We start from the raw sequence: 21,721 nt of genomic DNA on the forward strand, positions 1-21,721 counted from the left end.
CTTTTTCCTCCTCTCCCACGCATCTCCTACCAACGCTATCCTAACCTGCCTTGTTCGAATATATAAGAGCTGCTATACAAGTATCATCCAGCCTGCCCGTCGATCATTTCGGAATATTCCAATAATGGATTGACTCGATTCACCCATATACCGCTGTTAACCATCCGAGATTAGCATTCATATTTTCTTCCATTTAAATCTTCTCATTTTATAACGATTAACAATTGGTTACGATGGATTAAGAATGGATTTCAACGGGTTATACGGGTTAGGGTGGGTTAAGAATGGGTTACAACGGATTAGGATGGGTTACCAATAAGTTACCATAGATTAGAACAGGTTACCACGAGTTAGGATGAATTACCTGTCCGTTCAGGTACAGGACATTGGGACCCGGGGGGATCGACGGCGGGCCTCATTTGGAAGCGAAACTTCCTCTTCCGTTTTCTCCTACGCCGCATAGTTACCGAGTTACGGCCCTCCAAAGAACCGACCAATCAGAGCGCAGTATTTTCATTTCCGCTGTATCTCCGGAACCACGAGTCATAGAAAAAAATGGTAAAGGAAATTTCGTCACGGAATCCGGTCCCCTATCGATCGCGCCGATCGCGAACGCCCCCTACCTAAACCGAGCCTGACCGTTCGGGTACCGGAAGTCGGAACCCGGGGGGATCGACGACGGACGTCGTTTGGAAGCGAAACTTCCTTTTCCATTTTCTCCTACGCCGCGTAGTTTCCGAGTTACGCGCCTCCAAAGAACCGACCAATCAGAACGCAGCATTCTTATTTCCGCTGTATCTCCGGAACCACGGGTCGTAGATAAAAACGGCAAAGGAAGTTTCGTCGCGGAATCCGGTTCCCTACCCATCGCGCCGGTCGCGAACGCCCCCTACCTGAACCGAGCCTGTCCGTTCAGATACCGGAAGTTGGGACCTGAGGGTATCGACGGCGGACGTCATTTGGAATTGAAACTTCCTTTTCCGTTTTCTCCTACGCCGCGTAGTTTCCGAGTTACGCGCCTCCAAAGAACCGACCAATCAGAGCGCTGCATTCTTATTTACGCTTTATCTACGAAACTACGGGTCGTAGAAAAAAACGGTAAAGGAAGTTTCGCAGCGGAATCCAGTCCCTTATCCATCGCGCCTGTTGCAAAAGCCCCTACCTGAACCGACTTAGTCTATTGTAGTGTATTCAGGTATCAGTGGCTGCGACCCGGGGTGATCGGTACAGGAATTTATCATCGCTTCGGTCCAATGGGAAAGGTTGTTGCCTTCAAATCGATCTGTCGAGCGAGGTGGTGCGTTTTTTTCTCAGGAGAGATGCAGGGGTTTCAAGTGATTTTCAAGTAGGCCCACGATAGCCCGTTTTCGGGCTGCCCTGTCCCCGATCAATTTTGTTCTCTCTTGCCGTTACATCAGGCCGACGGGAAAGGTTCTGTATTTCAAATTGATCTTTGGAGTAACAAGCTACGATTTTTTCAGAGGAGATACAGGGGTTTCGAACGATTTTCGAGGGTGCTCATGTCATTTTCGGACAGTTTGCAAGTGGCCTCGAGTCGAGAATGTCTTGACATTCCGTCATTTATAGTATAAATATAATGACATGCAATATAATGAATATAATTGATAATTGCCTAAGTGGATCACGGATTAGGTATAAATACAAGTTGGAGGTAATAAATTTCCGTACGTTGCCATCGCCGACATCGTGGCATTCCATTTCGACTAGAGTAAAGAAAGTCTTTCTCGCGAGTAACTTGTTTAAAAGATGACGAATACGCGCACATATATTTCCCTTAAAAATATCCAGGATATAAATCGCTTTTGCTTCCGATATAAATGTACAAACAATGAATTAAGTAATGGTCCATAGGATCAATCTGGAAGTAGAAAATATCAATTGGTGTGCGTATCGATTGCATTCCATTATTCACGGATATATAAAAGTAAAAAATGTTAGAGACTGTCTAGTTCGTCAATGATTAGTTATCAAAATATCTGCCGAAGATTCCAACATATGTCCAAAAAATCACTTTGCATTGAAGTCAGATTTACTTCGAATATTCGGTATTTGTCTTTCAGACGATGCTCGACCTTAGCGACCAAAGCTAAAAAAAAATGGAAATTTTGTTCTCATTGACTCCTAACGGTCACACCGATTAGTATTTATACGTTTTCCGAATGACTTCTCTGGATATAGCTGCAACTCTTGTTGCATGTTCTTCATAGACCTCTGTACGTACGCAAAGCAATTACTGTACTACACAGATAAAGGCAACAATTGATGAGTCCGCATATCTGCAAACAAATTGAAAAAATGTAACTCAAATTAAAAACCCATACAAGTGAAGAAATTTGACTTTACGTACGGCCGCTGCCAGCATTCTGTCATGATCTCTGGAGTACCGATCATTAACTTGCACCAAAAGGGTCAAGGAGCAAGCGAGCAACAGGCCAAACGCAATCGAGTGATAAATTACTTCCTGCAAGGAAAAATCAACTTCAATGATGGTTTGTACAATGAACCATTTCTGTAAGGGAGTTTGTTTTACCGACATAAATAGTCTTGGAAATGATCGATTCCGTTGAAATCGAGGCCAGGCACGAAAGTATTAATATGAACGTCGATATCATGAATGTTGTAGTCATTAGAAGGAAGAACAAGTCAGCCGTGGTCCGATAATTACCCGCGCTGAACTGATAGCCCACTAGTCCCACGCAAATCGTCCCAAGAATCTAAAAGAAAAATACAATACCGAACCATGTTTTGATTGCCTGGAATCAAATCCGAAGCGTTAACGATCGACTCGTTTTAGAAATTGTACGAACAAGCTGTAGAAGCTTAACGATCCCGCTCAAGGACTTGAAATAACCAGTGTTGATGATGATCGCTGACGTACTCGTAGTGACGGTCGCCGTCCTGATCGTCACCGAATGAGACATAGTGTTCTTCTTCCTGTCAAATGCGGACATTTTCGATTAACTCGAACGTGCAATATCAATCGGATGCGGAATTTGTGAGAGATTCCCGAGACCGATCGGAACCATCTTGCAAGCGTGCTCCGTTAATCGGCACCGATTAAGAGCACCTATAATAACTTTTTATCGCACATTCGCGTGGTTCCATTCGGAGAAATCGAGGCATTTTTTAGGTCACCGAAACGAGTACCAGGGTCATCCTTCGCTCGACGCGTGAGACAATGCGTGACCCACTTCGTCTTAGCGACCCAAGTACCGCTCGGACGATGGGGAGGAAATCTTCGTTTAGTTTCAGTGATTTTTTTTCCGTCGACTCGTCGGACGAAAATTCAAGCGGAGGGCAGAAAGGAAACCAAGACTCGATGTTGCGCACGAGCTGCGATGCATGTCGTCACCGGTATATTTTAAGTACACCCACTCCACGCGCGAAGGTTGCTCGATCGCCGCAATACCGCCTTCAAAAATCAATTCCGAAATCAATTCCGAAATCATTTTTGAAATCAATTTCGAAATCCCGAGGTCTATGTCTAGTTTCCGCCGCGCGACCGCTTTCCCAAAGAAACCTCCACTTCCAATTCTTTCCGATGCTTTTAATCGGACCGCTCCTGCAATTCCGAAAACGCCGCTCGAGTCGTTCTTATCCTCGATTTGCGCGACGCCGAACGGAAAAGTATGACACTTCATGCAGCGGGACCAGGTAACGTTTCAGCTTGGTCAACGCAGAGTAGCGTACATGAGATACGACGATTCGCAAGGAGGCTACGTAGCCTGGGCAAGTCAGGAGCGGGATCCGGTCGCGCCTCGCCCAGTCTTGACGGGAGTTCGCGATCGACTGAATAGACGCCCTCGACGCGTACGCCGATGACGACACCCCCCCCCCCCCCCCCCACGCTCCTTTCGCGTTTCCCCGTCCATCGTCGCTGATTGTCGAGAACTGAGCGACGTCCGGAAATTCGTCATACCCCCGAATTAGAAGGCATTGACCGAATTTCGGGAATCGGTTAGAGCAGCGCAGACCGTCGGGCGTTTGGAATTCGCGGTTTATCGTACATTCGAAACCTCTCGAGAGAAGTCGGTCGGAATCGGTCGGAATCGATCGAACGTTCGACGGGTCGGCACGTTCGGTTTCTATCGATCCCCTCGATGGTTCGAATGGCGCGAGGGTGCGACCGGTCTCGGAGGTGGCGCTCCAAGTCGATCCCCGACTCGCGTGCGTGCGTGCATGCGGGCGCACCTCGAGCCGAGTGCGCGACGGTGCGTCTGCGCACCCACTCCGAAATCCGCTCTCCTCGGTGTGATGGCGACTGACAACTTTGAAACGTGAGTTTACCACGGCGTCGATTTCCCGAGTGAAAACACCAGCCTGGGGAGGGAAAAGGCCCTCGCACCTTTCAAGAGCAGTTCGACCCGCCAGGCGTCCAGGTGAGACCGCTCGAAGCCACGCCGCCCGCTTCGTCGGCCGCTCCTTTCAACTGTTCCACGCCGGGAGTATCTTCGCTCCTGTGGTAGTTTCTCCTGCCCCTCCGTGTACACAGATTTTCTATACGCGTATTCGCGTTGGGGCGTACGTGAGTACGTGCGTGCCTGCATCGTGTGCGCGCATTCTACCGTCTACGATCTGGCAAACGGTCACGACAATTTTCAAAGACGAAGACTACCTTCCGTTAGGATGCGTCCAGGACGAGGGGCGTTCTTAACACTAAACCTACCACCGGCGGGTCAAATTGACCGGTTTAAATGGTATTTGTAATGGGGGTATAAATCGTCGGTGGGTTTAGTGTCAAAGCCTCCGATTTCCTTGCTCGGATTACTGACCTGCGCGGCAAACCGTTCCATCGGTTGTTTTTATTTTCTGAACCGTGCAACTTTAAAATTGCTCGATGTCGAGTGCAACGATCCCTAGTGTCTCGAAAACTTCCTTTCGGACCGAAAATTGGACCGAATTGATAACGTTTGTTTTCCGCGAAACGACGTTATGGATCTTCTTTCCGTCCTCATCAAGGACGGAAGTTGTGGTTTCCGTTGACGAAAGTTGAGCAGAAGAAGCTAATCGAATGCCCGAAGTGGTTTGGAGGTTATGACGACTCGATTTCGTTCCATCGGTTCGACGTCCGCGACGACAGCGGAGACGAAACGTCGACATGCGCCGGAGCCGCGGAGCGCGCCCTGCACTCCGTTGAACTGGTGGGGGTTGATTCTGTATCGTGAATCTAGTGAGAATACTAACAGTGAACACCTCCCGCGATTCTGTAACTTTCGCTATAGTGAAAATGTAAGATGCTTCACGTAAGAATACTCGACGAGAGACTTCGCGTTGAATGACGAGATATGAGAGAGGAGAGAGAGAGAGAGAGAGAGAGAGAGAGAGGGAGGAACAATAGATGAAGGAAGAACGGAGGAGATATTCGACGAGAGCGTTTCCGTGCATACGTTCGGAAGATTCGAATTCATTAAAGGTTAACATAGTCTACGTAGCCGTATTAGCATTTTATGACAAACTGGAAAAAGAAGAATCGCAAAACATACGCTTACGCTTAAAACCTTTCTATCGTACTTTCACTCCTTGGATTTCGCGTTTTCATTTGGAGGATACAGAATTGGGTGAATGAATTCACGGTGATAGGGCGAAAAGTGAACACTCTCGTCAAACATACAGAATCGACTCCCCTGATCTCGATTCTTGAGTTAACAGGCTCAACTTTCGCATACGAAATTGACAGTTTCGTATACGATTTTCAAATATTGAGCAATGACGCGACTTCGCAACAATGCGAAAAAAAATCTGTAAGAACTCGAGAATAGAAACCCTGATCGGAACGACGGAAACCGATCGAGCGAAATCGCTAAGAGTTCCGACGCGACTTCCACGCTCCCGACCCTCGAGGTATCAAAGCGCGCTGAAATCCGGACGGCGGGTCTACCTTTGAAATCCCGCAAGGATACCGGATTTAACGAGCACTCGAATATCGCGCCGCGGAATACATTCGGTACATCGTTATCGTTCGATCTCTCCGCCAAGATTGTCGAAGAAACGACAGGGCTCGCTCCGCGACCGGTCCGTACGTTTACACCGTTTCCGCGAGAGTTGGCTGGAGGGCGCAAGAAACGAGCGCTCCCGTGATTGGCTCGCGGCTCCCGAAGTCGACCAATCGGAGACGTCCGTGCCCGGGTTTGCGAGACCACGGCAACGCCGAGCCGGTGGCGTGCGGGCGAGTCTCGAATCCTCGTGAAAAATACACCAGGAGTTTCCGCGTTCTTTCGTAGCAGATCGGCCCGAGTTTCCGAGTGTGCCGCGCATCGTGGAGAAGCCGAAATAGAGCCAAGACGGTGCATGGGACGCCGGGCGGTGGAGCGTCTTTCCGTCGTATTACCAAAAAGCTTGAGCGCGCGCTCCAAGTACGCGCGCTTGTTGACGCGATTGCTCTCGAACGCGTTTGTAACGAGTGCTCGCGAGCATCGAACCCGTCGTATCAGGGCCAACGAAGCGGTCGTGGAATGTCGTTAACGGGTTCTGACGCCTTGGACGGTCCCCGACGAGCTCCGAAATCAACGGCGACGTAACGAGGTCCGGTGTCAAGGTTTGGCGCGCGATTCAAACTGGTCTCGAGACAATCGCCTTCTCTCTAGACACTGCCACGGCCTGACTCGCTACGGTGAACCTGAAAGGCCCTCTTTAATTTCCATTTAAGCTGCACTGCTTCTCGACAATTATGTAACTACTGACAATTGGGTTTGGCAACCGCAGACTGGTAACCAAGCGTTAGGTTAGTGACGTGCAGGGCATCGTATTGGATGTACTGGTTTCTCGATTTCTCCCCCTTTATAAACGTTGGTGTAGAAGTTTCGTCTTTGAATTCTTCCCGTAAATAAAATCGTTACGTTTAATTTAAGGGTCGATATGATATATAATATCTCAGGATTTGTAGGGTTTAGAAATTCCTTCCGTGTCGACAGGATGGAGGAGGAGATTGTTGTAGACGACGCTGATGATAACAGCGGCACCGAGGCACAGCAGTCCGATGATCCAGCTACGCACGTTATGCCGTTGCTTTATATCCAACAGGGTAAATTACGTTCGACTCAACCCACTTCGGCCAATCAGGCTATTGTCTCGACTTCTGCCGGCCAACTTGCAGCGATAATTAATCCGGTTAGCAATCAGGTAGGACAATAAGCATTTGCTTTGATTTTCTGGATATGAATAATCTGATAAAGAATAAGTCATCGGTCGAGCAGCCAATAAACTGTGTGTTCTTACATAAATTGGCCAGAGAAATATTGTTACTTTATTAGTGCCTGATCGTCTTGCGTTGAAGTCAAAGCTTCAGAAATCAATTTACTCGCAGAATCCACAATCGAGCCTTGCGTATATATCGAACCCTGGTCGTAGATTACGAGTACACTGGTGCGTTGTGTCATAATAAATATAAGTTTGGTTAGCAAGTCGCATTAGACAGCATCCGAAAACTCGCAGAGAATCGTACCACCTTTGAGGTTAAAGTTACAGTACGTTCTTTCTTACTGTAATTCCTATTTTGTCACGAAACTTAAATCGATCACAGATAAGGAAATAAAAGTGTTATGTTTTAGTCAGATGTTTTGACATTTACGTTCGTTACAGATTACTGGGCAGAACAAGGTCTTCATACAGGGACCTAGTCAGGGCACCAATTCCCAAAGCAAGCACATAGTCATTCATCGGCAGATCAATACCGTTGGGTCTACTACGAATAACCAGGGCCAGAAACACATACTTCTCAGAAAATCAAACGCTTCTACCGCGCAGATTGTGCCATTGAACACATCTCAGGTGACTCAAACCCACAGTCAGGCAGGGAAGCACACCTTTGCTTATCTGGGGACCCTTATCAAACCGAACAAATCTAGAGAGTCCGTCGTCATTCCAGCAGGTGATAAGCACCGGTCATTTGACATTCAGTTTTGAAATTGGCTTTCCTTTGGGATTCTCTGTTTAAATTGCGATTTTCTTTTTTTACTCCTCCAAAAGCAGGGGCCCTGACGACTACACAGATTAACAAACCAAAGTTGGTGATAGCTCCAGTTATTTCACCATTGGCTCAGACCTCCACGAGCACTACTTCCAGTTCGCAAAGTCAGCCCGCGAAGCATATGACTAACTTACTCCTGCCTGTTAACATTCCTCAGCACAGTGGATCTAATAAGCAGAGCATGTTTAACCTGAAAATTAATAACGGCCAAATTAGCGCAGACAGCAAAGGGACTATTACAGGTTAGAATTGGACTGGAAATTAAGACTTGTTCCAATGATCACCTTCAGTGTTCCATTTAGAGAATTACAATCAAATCTAATTTTTCAACTCTGTCCATCCCAGTACTACGTGAATCTAAGACGTCCAACTCTTCGGCTCATCCTCCTCCGCTACACCCGATAACCAAGATGAGCCTGCTGAGTGCCAACAAAGGTGGCAGCAATTCTAGCGACAGCATCAAGATCACCGAGAACCCTGATTCGGCAGTGATAACTCCCATACCGAAGAAGGACGATGGTAATCCCCCGGAGAAGAGAAAGAAAACTATCAGCAATATACTTCGTGGATCCAGTGACAAACGAACAAAGAAGCAAAATATCCCCAAGTCCCCTCCTGAAGGCATCGTCGACGTCAGATATACGCTAAGTAGTCCAGAGTCTGAGCAGGACAAAGATAAGAAACTTCAGACCGATGATGACATAACCTTAATCAAGGTTGTACCAAGTGAGGACAAGACTGCAAAGCTGAAAGCTTCGATGGATGATGACATTAAGATAGAGATAATTAAAACGGCTATGAATAGTGATATCGAAACTATATCTGACAGCAACGGAGACGTTAAAGTGAATTCTCGAGAGGACTTAAAAGACCACACGAACTCTTCTCACCAAAACGATCCCAGCTTCGATGCCACCAAAGCACTAGATTGGAAAGATGGCGTGGGCACTCTGCCAGGCAGCACTTTAAAGGTGATCTTTCACGAGATTATGTTTCTACTTACATTTCTACATATTGTTCTAGGCTTAATTACCGATTACTTTTGTCGTATAGTTTCGAGTGAACGAATTTGGACTGATGGAGGTCGTCGATGAAGACGAAAACAATAAACAGGACAAGGACAGTAACATTGGCGACAAGGAAAACGTATGTCTGACACAAAAGTCTCCAAAGTCCTGCTCTACGACAACCAGTAGTGATAAAAAGAGTATGTTGAAAGGATCTACGTGTGCATTACTTCTCGGTGTATGTTATTAATGTTCTGCTGTTATTATTTAGTGGAGGACAGGAAGTCTCGAGCAGCTTCCGAAGACACCATCTATCGATGCGAACACTGCGGATGTCACGGATTAGCCGCAGAATTCGACAGCCCTATATCATGCAGTCGTCAGTGTACAGAGATCATTGAAACCAAAAAGTTAAATCTAATTCGCAAGGAGAAGGAGCTAAAGTGAGTGGAGCTCGGGAAGAAAAGACGTAGCGTAGGAAATATTCCTTAAGAAGTTTAACAATACGTATTCGATTCAGGGATCTGAGAGCCAAACGGAAACGCAAGCGGTTATTGCAAGAACAGCAGGTTAAGGAGACGGAGGGCAAGGTGGACGAGAAGATCCAGGAAAAACCAAAATCCGAAACGGACGAGGACACTAAGGACACATGCATTACCACCGTTGAAGAGGAGAGCCAGGAGGAGTGCTCGGAGGCCAAGGTAACGCTCGATCCTTCAGGTATTAAAACTGTAACATTGGCAATCGGGTCGAGGACTCGCGTAACTTAACTCGTATGAAACAGTATCCATGGCAGACGGGTAAACTAGGATTCTCTTGGGCGAAGTATTTGGAGCACTGCAAGGCGAAGGCAGCCCCGGTGAAGCTCTTTAAGGACCCGTTCCCCTACAGTAAGAACCATTTCAAGGTCGGCATGAAACTCGAGGGAATCGATCCGGAACACCCCTCGAGGTACTGCGTCCTCACAGTGGTCGAAGTTGCTGGTCAGTTTAACTGCATTGTACATAATTTCTTTTCCGTCGGCTTCTCTTCTAAGAAGTCGAAGGATGGAATAACGACATCTTACCGATTTCAGGTTATCGAATACGACTCCATTTTGATGGGTACCCGGAAAACTACGACTTCTGGGTGAACGCCGACAGCATGGACATTTTTCCGATCGGCTGGTCCGAGAAGAATGCGCATCGCTTGGACCCGCCCAAGGGCTACGTCGCCAACAACTTCAACTGGAACGCTTATTTGAAGATCTGTAAGGCCACTGCCGCTTCGAAGAACATCTTCTCGAACAAGAACGTAAGACGAAGGAGGACTGAGGAAAAAAAAACTGTTAAAGCGCTCGATGATGTTTTTAACGATAGTCTCCGTTTTCAGTCCATCTTCCCGACCGGTTTCCGTGTTGGGATGAAGTTAGAAGCCGTGGACAGGAAACACTCGTCTCTGGTTTGCGTGGCCAGCATCGCCGGTTTAATGGACTCGCGAATATTGGTCCACTTCGACTCCTGGGACGAGGTTTACGATTACTGGGCCGATGCAAGCTCACCTTACATACACCCAGTTGGTTGGTGCCAGCACAACGGGCACAAACTCACTCCGCCTAACAGTAAGTCAAGATCTAACAATCTCCGCGGAACACTTTTGTAAGATCTAAGATCTTCCCATTGAATCGCACTTTTCAGACTTCAAGGACCCGAAAACCTTTACCTGGGATGCCTATTTGCGAGACACGAGCTCGGTAGCGGCTCCAGCCAGGGCTTTCAAACAACGACCACCCTGCGGGTTCAAACGAGGCATGAAATTGGAGGCAGTAGACAAACGAGTACCGCAATTGATTCGCGTGGCAACCGTCGAAGATGTCAAGGACCACATGTTGAAGATACGTTTTGACGGTTGGCCCGAAAATCACGCGTATTGGGTCGACGATGACTCACCGGATATCCATCCCATGGGGTGGTGTACGAAGACTGGCCACCCCTTGGAACGTCCTCTGAGTAAGTTGGCCAATGGCCCAACTAGCGGATAATTGTTCGCCGCGTTGTACGCTCGAAGTAACGGGACTTATTCTGTTCCAGCTCCGGACAATCTGAACGACCGACCAGAGTGCGGGACTTACGGGTGCCGAGGAATCGGTCACGTAAAAGGACCGAAATTCGCGACCCACAACTCGGCTTCTGGGTGTCCCTACTCCCCCCAGAACTTACCGAAGGTCAGACCGATGACGGACAGACTGAATTTGAAGCACGAGGCCTGCGAATTCGAGGAAGACCTCCTCGAGAGACCAAGGGCCGAGAGAGCGAAGATCGAGAAACTCGACAGGTATCAGGAGGAAAAGGAGAAGGCTCCGAAGACCGAGAGGGATATCGTCAAGCACGAAGATGTCGACCTCGGAGACCGGACCGAAATAGCCGACAGAATAAGTAGGTGGAGGCATCTGCAGAACGACGGCCTAACAGACGATGACGAAATCTCGAGGAGGCGGAAGAAGAGGTACTTTTCGCAAAGTGCAACAATTTAGAGACTCGTAAATATTGCATTTTATTTCTTTTATTTCAGACGATTGGTGTCCGACGACCCGTCGCTGTCACTTCCCAACTTCGGAGATGCTTCCTTGACCGCGATTCCCTATGCGGCTGGGATGCCCGATAAGCAACTCAGAACAGAACTTTACCATTCCGTGTATAATCCGGGATACGATCCGCTACCGGATGCTCCACATATCTGGGCGAAACACAGCAATGCCTTGAACAGGGTCGTGGCTAAGCAGAACACTAATCCACGACGGTGGTCCAACGAGGAGGTGATCCGGTTCATTCAGAGTGTTCCCAACTGCAAGGAGATTGGCAGTGTCTTCAGAAAGCATGTAAGTCTCTTCCGTCGATTATCGTAAAAGTACTTGAAATCTTGGCTACTGTTCGCGGCAATTTGCAGAACATCGACGGGGAGGCATTTTTGATGTTGACCCAAGAAGACCTGATCTCGCTGCTGGGCCTACGCTTGGGTCCCGCCATCAAGCTCTACAACAGCATCGTCCTTCTGCGCAGAAGAGCTACGTGAATCCAAGACGATGAACGTACTGGATAATGGTAGCAGGGCTTTGGCCCCAAAATCGGCGTTTGCTGAAGCCCAAGACGAGAAAAGCGAGCGCCGCAAGCTCGGCGCGAATCGTTTCTAAGCGTTCGGGCTCCGTCACTCCTACTCGACAGATTATGTGTTGTAATTCCTTTCTCCACTGTCCTCGCCATGCAAGAAGCTGGGTTGAGAACTCAATCGTGTACAAAAGTGTATATATGTGTCATGTACAGATCGAGCTAGACACACCACACACACATACACATATAAAGCCGTATGGCGAAGAAGCCTCCATGTTTTGCGCGACTGTAATAAGAAAAAACCTTGAATAGCGGATCGTCGAGCGATCATTTCTCCCTCTTGCCCTCCTGAAGACGGTGATTGACAGGATGAAGTCAAGTGGCAATAACTAACAGAGATGAGTTGAGAGATTGCTCACGGGCAGGATCGTGCGATCGCATCCTGTGCTGCCCTCTGGTATCGTACGTTAGCTTTCACCGTTTTTTTGTCCCCAAGGGCGGCGCAACGATTTTCTGATAGGAGCTCGAGCACTAGCGATGGCGGTACCATCTACCAGTCACCGTTGGTGGCTCACGTACTCGTGATGGTAATACCATGCGGCAGTTGACGGTGGTGGCTTACCTACGCTTATCAATACTGCTCGCTTTTGATGGTAAGGGAAGAACACTCGTGACGCTCCATTTGACTTTATCTACTTATCTACTACTATTAAGTACATTGCTGCCTGGAAGTCAACGTGATGCGGAGCTTTGGGGCACGCGTCGATGTCGCGTACGGAACTCTCATGCAGCGAATCTGCGTGAGTACGATCGCTCCTAGAGATCTTCGCGCGTCCCAACCAGCCAAGCGCCAAGCTACNTATATGTGCGTTCGGCGCTACACTCGACGAGTATGCGTGAGAGTCGAATACTGCGAAAAATCCTCCCGAGGGTTATCTAACTGCGGATATATAACCACCGTCAACTGCCGCATCGTATTACCATCACGAGTACGTGAGCCGCCAATGGCGACTGGTAGATGGTACCGCAATCGCGAGTGCGCGAGCTTCAAAAGCGGTGAAAGCTAACGTACGAAACCAGAGGGCAGCACAGGATGTGATCGCACGATCCTGCCCGTGAGCCATCTCCCAATTCATCTCTGGTATTCTTTGCCATCGAGTACCTCAATCTTCCGCGGGGATAACGACGCTCGTGTCGGAAGAAGTTCCATAGCCGTGCTCCCCGCGTCGTGGCTACTCTCATCTCTTTGCTCTGGCCCATCGCAAGGAAGCTGAAACATATTACTTTTTTCCACAGAAGTATTCTGTATCCTGAAGCCGCGGGGGGCGAAGGTAGACTGTCCGATGAACTTCTTTTCGCGAGAATTTAATAAGACAAACGCATTCGAGCAACGTTTCTTCTCTTTCCTCTAAATCTGTTTAGGGAAGAAGGGATCAACGAGGGCAGGGCCGATGGTAATTACGGCCGGTAATTGGTAACCGCTGGAGAATCGGATGCGCCGACGTAGCCGATTTCGCGAGCCGCGGGCGGATTTGCATAAGGAGACTTTTGGCTTTTATTCCGCGAGAGAGAAACGACGGGGCCGGGGGCGATGGCTTTGCACGAGTGGTATGTGTCGAGCTTGCAGAACTTTCGGCATACTCCCCGCGGGGGTGTGCGTATGCATGTACGTATAGTCGAGGGTGTACACATGGTCCCTCGGTAAATTCCCCTCGTATCACCTATCATTACGAATTCCTTCTACGTCGCACGAGCACGGATACGCATCCCGAAGGATGGGTGAGAGAAAGGAGCCGTGCTAATTCGCGGATGGCGGTCGACTCGGAGCTGATTACCAGGGCAATCAGCGGCATCGGCACGCCAAGTCCGAGAATTCGATCGCGGACCTAGGAATATCCCTGCAGTCGGCGCGAAATGCGCCGGAGGGATTCGCGATCGCCCTTGTATCGTTTCCCTTTTTTTCCCGGCCGCGGCCGAGAGAGGCGGCTTTCTTGCGAGGGCAGTCGCGGTCTCTGATTTATCTCCACGCCCGGGGTCGGTCTCGAGGGACAAAACAGGAGGCGCGAGCGGGTAATAATAGTTTCTTGCAGTTCCGAGCCTTAGGACGCGCGCGGGACCGAGTCCGGTAATCTCTTGTCTCCGTAAATATCAATGACGATAATTACCCTCACGGTGTCCGGTCGCCGTTCTCGCAGGGCAACCGAGGGGCGCGAGAGGAGGAATTCGCTCTTCCAACGAAGGAGGCGAGGGAGAAAAGAATGCGCAGTGCATTCGGAAGCTGTAGCCCGCGGGGGGAGAGTTCCGGCTAATAATCCGGAACGTCACGGGAGCGTCGTAAAAGGAGCCGTAAAAAAAGTACCGCTCGCGTGCCGAGGAGACGTCGATTCGTCGATAACGTTCCCGACGAGGAACGGGCCGCACCCGGGTGCAGCTGCGTCCTCGACGAGAGGCAGTCGACGCCCCTGCCTTTTCGTCGACTCTTATTAATCGGTCGAGTTTTCGCTGATTTAGGGGATCGATGGGGTTCGAAATCAAGCGGTTTACTGGAAACTTACAACGTGAAGATTACAGATCGCTTTATTAACTTTCATAACAAATACACATTCTTATGAATGCCCGCACACGTCATAAATGCTACGCTCTCTCAAAGACTTTCTCAAGAAACCGCAAATAATTCTCGTTCTCCTCTGCTTCCACCATGTTGGTGGGATAGAAGTTTATTATTATTCTCTTTTTCAATGGTAATGAACAATTAGCATTGTTCATTTTTATTTCTTCCGTTATCTTGACGTCATTTTGGACATCTTCAGTTGTGCGTTTTTTATTGTACGACCTACGTTTTTTCTTTCGGTGTTTCGATTTCCTTTGACCGTTTTGATTATTTTTTTCTTTCTTCTCCTCGGCATTGAACTCGTCTCTTTCCGTGATTTTATAAACATTTCTGGAAATCATCCTTTTAATCCGGGCTCCCGGATGCACTCGCTCCATGTGGACGTAATACGTGTCTTTAGCGGGAAATTTCAGACCTAAAAGGATCGAAAGTATACCATGAACGGACGAAACCTAAATCGGTTCAACCTCTTTCCTTTCGGGGCGTAAAAGTCCCCCTTCTCGGCGGAAACGACTTACCGCAAGTTTTGCAAATCGGGGCCCTTTTGGCCGCGCCGTGAATCCGCCCGGCGTGCCTTTCCACATTGAATCGCCTAGACGACGCGTATTCGCACAGTTTACATTTGAACTGGCGACCGCCCATGATGCGAGGTATACAAATTCAACTCGAAATTTCGGGAACGAAGGACCGATCCTTTGAAGATCGTTCGCTCGACTGAGGAGCTCGCGCGTTAGAAAAGGTCGAGTGAAAGATAGTCGGACGTATCGAAAATGCCACAGCGCCGTTTCTTCCCCTAATCCTTTTATGGCGCAAAAATCGCCGACAGAGCCAAGACGCATTGTCCTTCCGGTCGCGCGCGCATTATTTCCAAAACCGTCGCAGCGACGGAGATCCTGGTCGGCAATTTGCGTTTCTACTAAGCCGCGCTAAGCCGCCGCCGAGATAAGGAGTACGATGAAAAGAAGCGGCGCGGCGCGGCGCGGCGCGGCGGACGTCCTTTTTTTCTCCTTCGGAAACGAAAGCCTGCCGGACTGGCGCCGGATCCGCGCCGGACCCGCGCCGGACTCGCGCCGGCCGGGGAGAACTCGGGTCGGATTTTTCATCCGGCCGGCCCCGGTGCCTCGGAGCGGCGTAATTACGAGCGGGGTGTGGGGGCATTTATCAAGTGGCCAACGCGAAACGCTTGATTTCCCAGGCGAGTTCGCGGCATCCGCCGGAATGGAGCGCGCGCCTCCCTCTCCTTTCGATTCATCTCTCGCTCCCCTCTCGACTCGGGACGGATTTTCGAGCTCTCGGGCGTATCGCGAACGTTTCTTCGATTCGTCGAATCGATCGGGAGAAGAACGGGGCGGCTTCACCTCGCGTCGATCTCTCGCCGGTCGTTTTTCCCGATCGACGGGAAACTCCTCCTCTCGAGTCGGCAGACGAGAGTCAGGAGAGATCCGGGACGATCCCTGGACATCGGAGGGCGGAGGCTGGTGTTAAAAAGTTGTCGCCCCTCTTGCCCTCGTCTGCCCGGAAGAGGAGCAATGGCTCGGAGCGGCCAAGAATTATTATGCGAAAAGTTCGGGCTCTCCCCGTTTCTTTTCGGATTGCCGATTAAAACTTCCCTCGTCGAATTTACAAATTCCTCCGCGAGGGGTATCCCGCCGACTTGGAATTAGAACTTAAATCAACCGTGCCACCGAGTCCAATGGCTCAATTTCTTTTATCGCGATCGCGGCCCGGAGACTCCGGTCTCGGTTCGATGGGCTCCTTCCGCTCCCCTGCCGAATTCGATCGACCGCTCGACGCTCCTCGCGAAAGATCGATACGAAGGATGCGCCCGAGTCGGGAAGGAAAACGGAGGGACGGAGTTCCCCTCTCCCCAAGGTGGCGCGAGATCGAGAAACGGCGCGCGACCGTATCGATTCGGAGATAAACCGCGGCGACGTTTTCGGCCACGGAATAATCGATGTTCGAAAGAAGATAAGCGGCCGCTCTCGCCGGCGGCCCAGCGGAAAGGGGCTCGGTGCGCGCGCCGGCGGGCTCCGATTCGCGCGGCCCAGGGGAAAGGCCCCCCACTCGGCGCCGCCCGGCCGCGTGTCCCTCGGCCGGAACGGGGGAACGGCGGACGCGGCCAGCGCCTTCGCTCGTCAGCTCGTCAGTACCTCGCCGGTCGCTGGCTCGCACGCTCGAGTCGGTCTGGACCGTTTCCCCGGTCCGCGGTTCTCCGTTCCGTCGCCCCGTCGCCCCGTCGCCTCGTCGAATTCCGCGTCGCGTCGCGTCGCGTCGCGTCGTGGTGCTGGTGGACGCCGAGTCGCGATCATCCGAGCGGGTCGAGGCGTCGGGACATTCGGCCCGAGCCGGTCGACCCAGCGCGAGTAGGAGATCGATTCCTCGAGAGGAAGGCTTGTCCGAGAGGAGAAGCGCCCCCGGAGGACGGACCCACGACCCGGCGCCCGCTCGCCGCTCTCGTCGGATCACCGGGTGGAGCGACCGACCGACGAAGACAGGAAGAAAGGAAGGTAACCTACAAAAGTAACCGTTACGCGATTCTTTAACGTCCGCCCCACTCCGCCGCGCCTCGGCAACCGAGATGGACGTTCTTTGGACGCCGTCGACCTTTCCTTTTCGATCTCGAACGAAGCGCGGTAGATTTCGTAATCGCGACTCCCCCCCGCACCGCTCCGAGCGGACAGGCGTCGTCCTCTCTCCGAACATCTGGCCGCCGATCCCGCGCGGTGCGCCACGGCCGAAGCGATTCGGCACGATCCGTCGAGGACTCTCGGGGTCGGACCGGCTACCTCGCCGCGCGGAACAACGTCCTAATTGCCTCCGGTAATTGATCCGAAACTCTCGAGTTCCATGGCCCTCCCCGGCGGTCGCGTGCGCCCTCGAGGGGAACGCGCTATTTTCCGGAAGCCCGACACGAGTCTAACGGGCGGAGCACCCTCGCGTGGAAAAGAACCGCCGCTTATCCCCCGGTCCTGGCCCCGGGCGATCCGGCCGATCCGGCCGATCGGGAGCATCGTGGCGTCGGGCCGGCCCGTTTCAATTTCAAATTCCTCGCGGACGTACCGTTGCGCGTTGAGGGCCGAGTCGCGCGGACGCGTCGTCGTTCGACTCGTCCGTTCTACGTAAATATTTATTTACTCGCATCTCCGTCTATCGCAGGTCTCGCGGAAACGGTTGCATTCCTCGGTAGTCCGATCGTCGCGGATCGAGGGGTCTAGAGGGGGGAGAGGAGGACGCCGCGAGCGGACAAACATGCGGTCGGACCGGTCGACTCGCGGACGAGTCCGGCCGGATCGAGACCCGAGGAACACGCGGAGGGCCGTCCTTCGTCCCCTCGGCGAGGGAAGAGTCGCGGGGCGTCGATAAGCGGCGCGTTTAAATATTTCATGGCCCCGGAGTGCGGCCCGACGAGTCAATCGGAGAAACGACGCCGACTCCACCCCCGGGGTTTTCGTCCCGTCCGAGGTTCCGCGGCGAATTCGCTCCCTCGACGGAGTTCGGGATTCCGTGGCAAATTGCGCGCACCGCGAGTCGCGCCGGAAAAACCAGAGGCCGTTTAATGACGGCGATAACTCGCTCGCCGCTCGCCCCGCCGTGCCATTTTTCCTCGAGTGGATTTTTTAGGGGCGGATCGATCGGGAGGTCGAGGTAATTTCCAACGATAAAAGGCTCGGTTAATGGCGCCGATACGCGAGAGCGGCCGCGATAACTCGCGCCCCGACGCGCGGCTTCCCGGGGACCGGAAGGACGGCGCGTTATTAGATTCGAGAAAGAGCTCGGGTCCGCCGGAACTCGGCCTCGAAAGGCCGAGTCGAGCCGCCGGGCCGCTGACCCCGCCGCTGTCGCGAGAGAGGGGGCCCTCTCCCGGTTTTTCGAGCGGGTTCCTTCCGTCCCCGAGTCGGCTCGAGGTCCCATTTTTCGGTTTCCCCGTCGAATTCTCGAGACGAGGCAGGCCGCGCGGCGATCGCGCGGGGGAAAACCACGATCGTCGCGAGATTTCTAGAGCGGTCGCGGCCGGATTAGGGCATCGTCCGTTCGCGGCCACCGATTGGCCAACCTCCTCGCGTCCTTTCTCGGCGACCTCCGGAGGACGCGCGACCCGGTTCGCCCGGTTCGCCCGGTCTCCCGAGGCCCGTCGAGGAAGGCCGATCCGAGTCGAGTCGATCGGTGATCGATCGCGCGTCGATATTCTCGAGGGTCGGCCTCGCCGTACCCGGAAGTCGAACGGTACGGTAAACGTACACCCGATAAGGATACGTCAACACGGGAAAACGCGTACGCCTCGGCTCTTCGCTCGGAGAGAGTCGATAAGAGGGCCGGGTCTCCCCGTCTCTCTCGCGTCCGCGAGATACTCGCTCCGTCGGGGCGTTATCGCGCCGCGTTATCGCCGGGCCGCACCCGCACCCGCGCCTCTCTCTTCCGACACCCAACGACGAGAGTCGAGAGGGGCCGGAGGAGCACTCGAAGACTCTCCTCCCCCGTCCGGAACCGCGGCGGACCCGGGGAATTCGCCGACTCGCTCCGTCCGGGATCGACGCGACGGGCTAGCGGAAGTCGTCCTTCCGGTCGGCGGCCGAGTTCCTATCGCCGGGGAGAAGAGTGGAAGAGCGAGAAGACGCCGCGCCGGACGCGGCCGCGCTCCTTAGAGGTCCGGGCGATTCGACGATCTCGGCGAGGGGAAGGAGCGCATAAAACGCGCGGAGGTGCAGCCGGCAGATTTAGGAGAGGGAAAATCGGCTCGTTCCGAGGCGAAGCTGCTTCCGCTTCACGGGAATAGCTTGCGGCGAGGACGCCCCTTGGCCGCGAAGCCCGGATCTGCGAATAAGTGCCCCTCGGCGGTAACTTTCCGTCCCTCCTGCCGGCCCGGGCGAAGCGCGACCTTCCGAACCATTTCTTCGTCGCAGGCCGCGATCCGACCGTTTTCCGCTCCCCGGCCGCGCAAAGAGGCCCGCGGAGAGAGGCGGGAACCCTTTGAAGCGCGTTCCTCCGAGGCCATCGGAGGTGCAAGGGATGCCGCGCGAGTATCGACCGACCCCGTCTCGAGAAAACTGCGAGAAACGACTTCCGGTTCCGCGGCCGTCCCTCTTGCCCCGGAGAGGGGAAGGGGCCGATTCCGGGAGGCCGGGACGGCCGTGGATCGCGAATTCCTCCTTTGCCCCTTTCTCGCTTCCTCCCGCGGAGAGCCACAAGTGGGTGCGACCGTCCGATCTCTCTCGACCCTCGGTTCGGGACCGAGGCCGCCCCTGCCCCCGTTCCGGAATTGATTCCGGGTATTTCGCCCCTCCGAGGGTATTTTACCCTCTCGAGCGCAAAGTTCGTAATAACCCGGCGAGGAGGGACGTCGAGCCGAATCGGTCCGCGGCAGCGTTCGGCGGGAGGGGGGGCGCCTAGTGCCGAGTTTTCCGAGGGCGAATGCCCCGGAATCTTCCGGCCATTCGTGGGTATCGATCCGGGCGGGCTCGCGGTTCTCGTCTCGAGAGATCCCGGAGACGGCGGCTCTCTTCTCGCCGTTTCTTTCCGTTCGGAGCGCGAACCGGCGCGGCGGCGGGAAGTCGCGCTATCGGCGCGTTATCGCACCTCTAGGATCGATAGATAAACGGTATCGCAATTTCGGCCTTTCTCTTGACGCAATGTTTGCTCGCGACAAATACGGCCTGACGTCAGGCGGCTGGTCTCCGAAACCCCGAAGACGACGAACGTTCGGCGCCGACCGGGGGCCCTTCGCGGGTCGCGAGCCCTGCCGACGAATTGGAACGCGTCCAGACATCTCCGCCACTCGGGCCGAGACGTCCCGATTGCTCCGAGTTCCGTCGTCCTTCCCGGCCGGACGCGGCCCCGCGGAACGTGTCGCACCTTCGTCCCGCCGCGCGCAATAATTGCGGGGTCGTCTCGACTTTGTGATTAAACGTCGAAATCACCGAGTACCGCCGCGCGAGGAGACGGGGGAGGGTTCTGCCGCGGTCGGGAATCGATCTCTCGCGGCCCCCGTTTGCCGTCTCCGATTCATAATCCATGGGGGGTTACGAAGTCGAGGTCGCCCCGTTTCCGGGCCGCGTATTCCCGATGCGTCCCGGTCGAGCCAAGTTTCCGCCGATAATCCGACTTAGCCGGGCTTCCCGGCACGGCACGTATAATTATCGGGACTTTGACGGCGTCTCGCGCCGGTGTTCCGCCATCTTGGACCTCGTCCCCGCTCGACGTCCAGGGGTGGAAAATCCTCTTCTCCGCCGAGGAGTGACGGAATCGCAGGCACTTTATTCTCCATTCCATTACCCCCGGATCCGGAGGATAACTCTCATGCATCATAAAAGACCGCCCGAAAGAATTTCCGCGCACGTCGGGTACACGCGCGCGTCGCCCGGGGGGGCCAAGGGGCGGCCAAGGGGCGGTCGTCCCCGAGCGAAAAAGCGGCCGGGAATCGACTCGATCGCGATCGCGATCGCGATCGGCCCTTCCGTTGCCTGTCGCGTCCCGGCGAATCTCCGGGAGGGAGGAACGCTCCTCCCCGACCTCCCGTCGGGGATCCCAGTTCCTCGGTCCGACGAAGCATATTTCACGGGGTCGAGAGCCGGAACCGCGGCTGCAGGCGCGGATCGGCCGCCTGCTTCTGCCCGCTTGCGCCCGCCGCCATCTGCGAACGTAAATATTGCAGCGTCCGCGCTTTCGATGCCGCAAGTAGGAGAGCCCGGGGGAGGACCGAGAGAACGCTTTTCGCGAAAGCACCGTCAGCGAGAATTAATTGAGACACCGATGTGGATCGGGGGCCGTGCGGTTACGAAATTTCGACATCTCGGAAAATCCGACATGCCGAGATTTCTTTTGCGGTACCGGTTCGAGGCTTCGTAAGTTCGACGGTGGTTTTCGGGGAATGTTGGAAGTATCGCCATACTCGGCGATCCTTTTCCCGACGCGTCTGGGTTTTGCCGGAATGGACCCTCTCCACCCACCCCGCACTCCTTAAACTCTCTGCCACTTTCCGCTGCATCTCAACGTTAGAAAAGGGTGGAAAGGACCAACGTTCCGCGAAGGCTCG

At 53.0% G+C, this 21,721-nt stretch overlaps 3 protein-coding genes across 12 annotated transcripts in view; 2 read left to right on the plus strand and 1 right to left on the minus strand.

The window, feature by feature from the left end:
• Positions 1–1,756: 1,756 nt before the first annotated feature.
• LOC105700998 lies at positions 1,757–4,385 on the minus strand. 3 transcript variants are annotated; one of them, XR_002762296.1, is made up of 6 exons: positions 3,712–3,802; positions 2,829–2,955; positions 2,556–2,735; positions 2,369–2,482; positions 2,172–2,297; positions 1,757–1,879 (listed from the first exon to the last, which is right to left on the minus strand). XR_002762296.1 is itself a non-coding variant. In XM_023433471.1 (5 exons), the coding sequence occupies exons 2-5, from the start codon at positions 2,940–2,942 to the stop codon at positions 2,223–2,225; spliced, it is 483 nt and encodes a 160-aa protein (XP_023289239.1). In that variant the 5' UTR covers positions 2,943–2,955; positions 4,367–4,385; the 3' UTR covers positions 1,757–2,222. The 3 variants fall into 3 exon arrangements, 2 of the variants coding, with proteins under 2 accessions (XP_023289239.1, XP_012282799.1); XM_023433471.1 differs by lacking the exon at positions 3,712–3,802 and adding an exon at positions 4,367–4,385 and having other exon boundaries at positions 1,757–2,297; XM_012427376.2 differs by having other exon boundaries at positions 1,757–2,297.
• Positions 4,237–12,394, plus strand: LOC105700997 (lethal(3)malignant brain tumor-like protein 4). Of its 7 annotated transcripts, none has more exons than XM_012427373.2 (15): positions 4,237–4,400; positions 6,905–7,140; positions 7,600–7,888; positions 7,987–8,229; positions 8,333–8,958; positions 9,041–9,194; positions 9,266–9,437; positions 9,515–9,695; positions 9,779–9,977; positions 10,070–10,287; positions 10,366–10,594; positions 10,671–10,982; positions 11,064–11,478; positions 11,545–11,851; positions 11,920–12,394. In XM_012427373.2, exons 2-15 carry the CDS (start codon positions 6,934–6,936, stop codon positions 12,043–12,045), a joined length of 3,678 nt encoding a protein of 1,225 aa, XP_012282796.1. In that variant the 5' UTR covers positions 4,237–4,400; positions 6,905–6,933; the 3' UTR covers positions 12,046–12,394. The 7 variants fall into 7 exon arrangements, with proteins under 7 accessions (XP_012282796.1, XP_012282795.1, XP_012282794.1 ...); XM_012427372.1 differs by having other exon boundaries at positions 6,933–7,140; XM_012427371.2 differs by lacking the exon at positions 4,237–4,400 and adding an exon at positions 6,177–6,742.
• Positions 12,395–16,856: 4,462 nt separating this feature from the next.
• The window catches only part of LOC105701016 (putative polypeptide N-acetylgalactosaminyltransferase 9), a 29,330-nt gene continuing 24,465 nt past the window's right edge, over positions 16,857–21,721 (plus strand). For both annotated transcript variants that reach the window (XM_012427403.1, XM_012427404.1), the window contains exon 1: positions 16,857–17,198. The gene's annotated coding sequence lies outside the window, so the exon portion shown is untranslated. The remainder of the gene's footprint in view (positions 17,199–21,721) is intronic.

The sequence above is a fragment of the Orussus abietinus genome, unplaced genomic scaffold (genome assembly GCF_000612105.2).
Source record: "Orussus abietinus isolate OABI.00-Male unplaced genomic scaffold, Oabi_2.0 scaffold568, whole genome shotgun sequence".
In the NCBI taxonomy this organism is placed as follows: Eukaryota; Metazoa; Arthropoda; class Insecta; order Hymenoptera; family Orussidae; genus Orussus; species Orussus abietinus.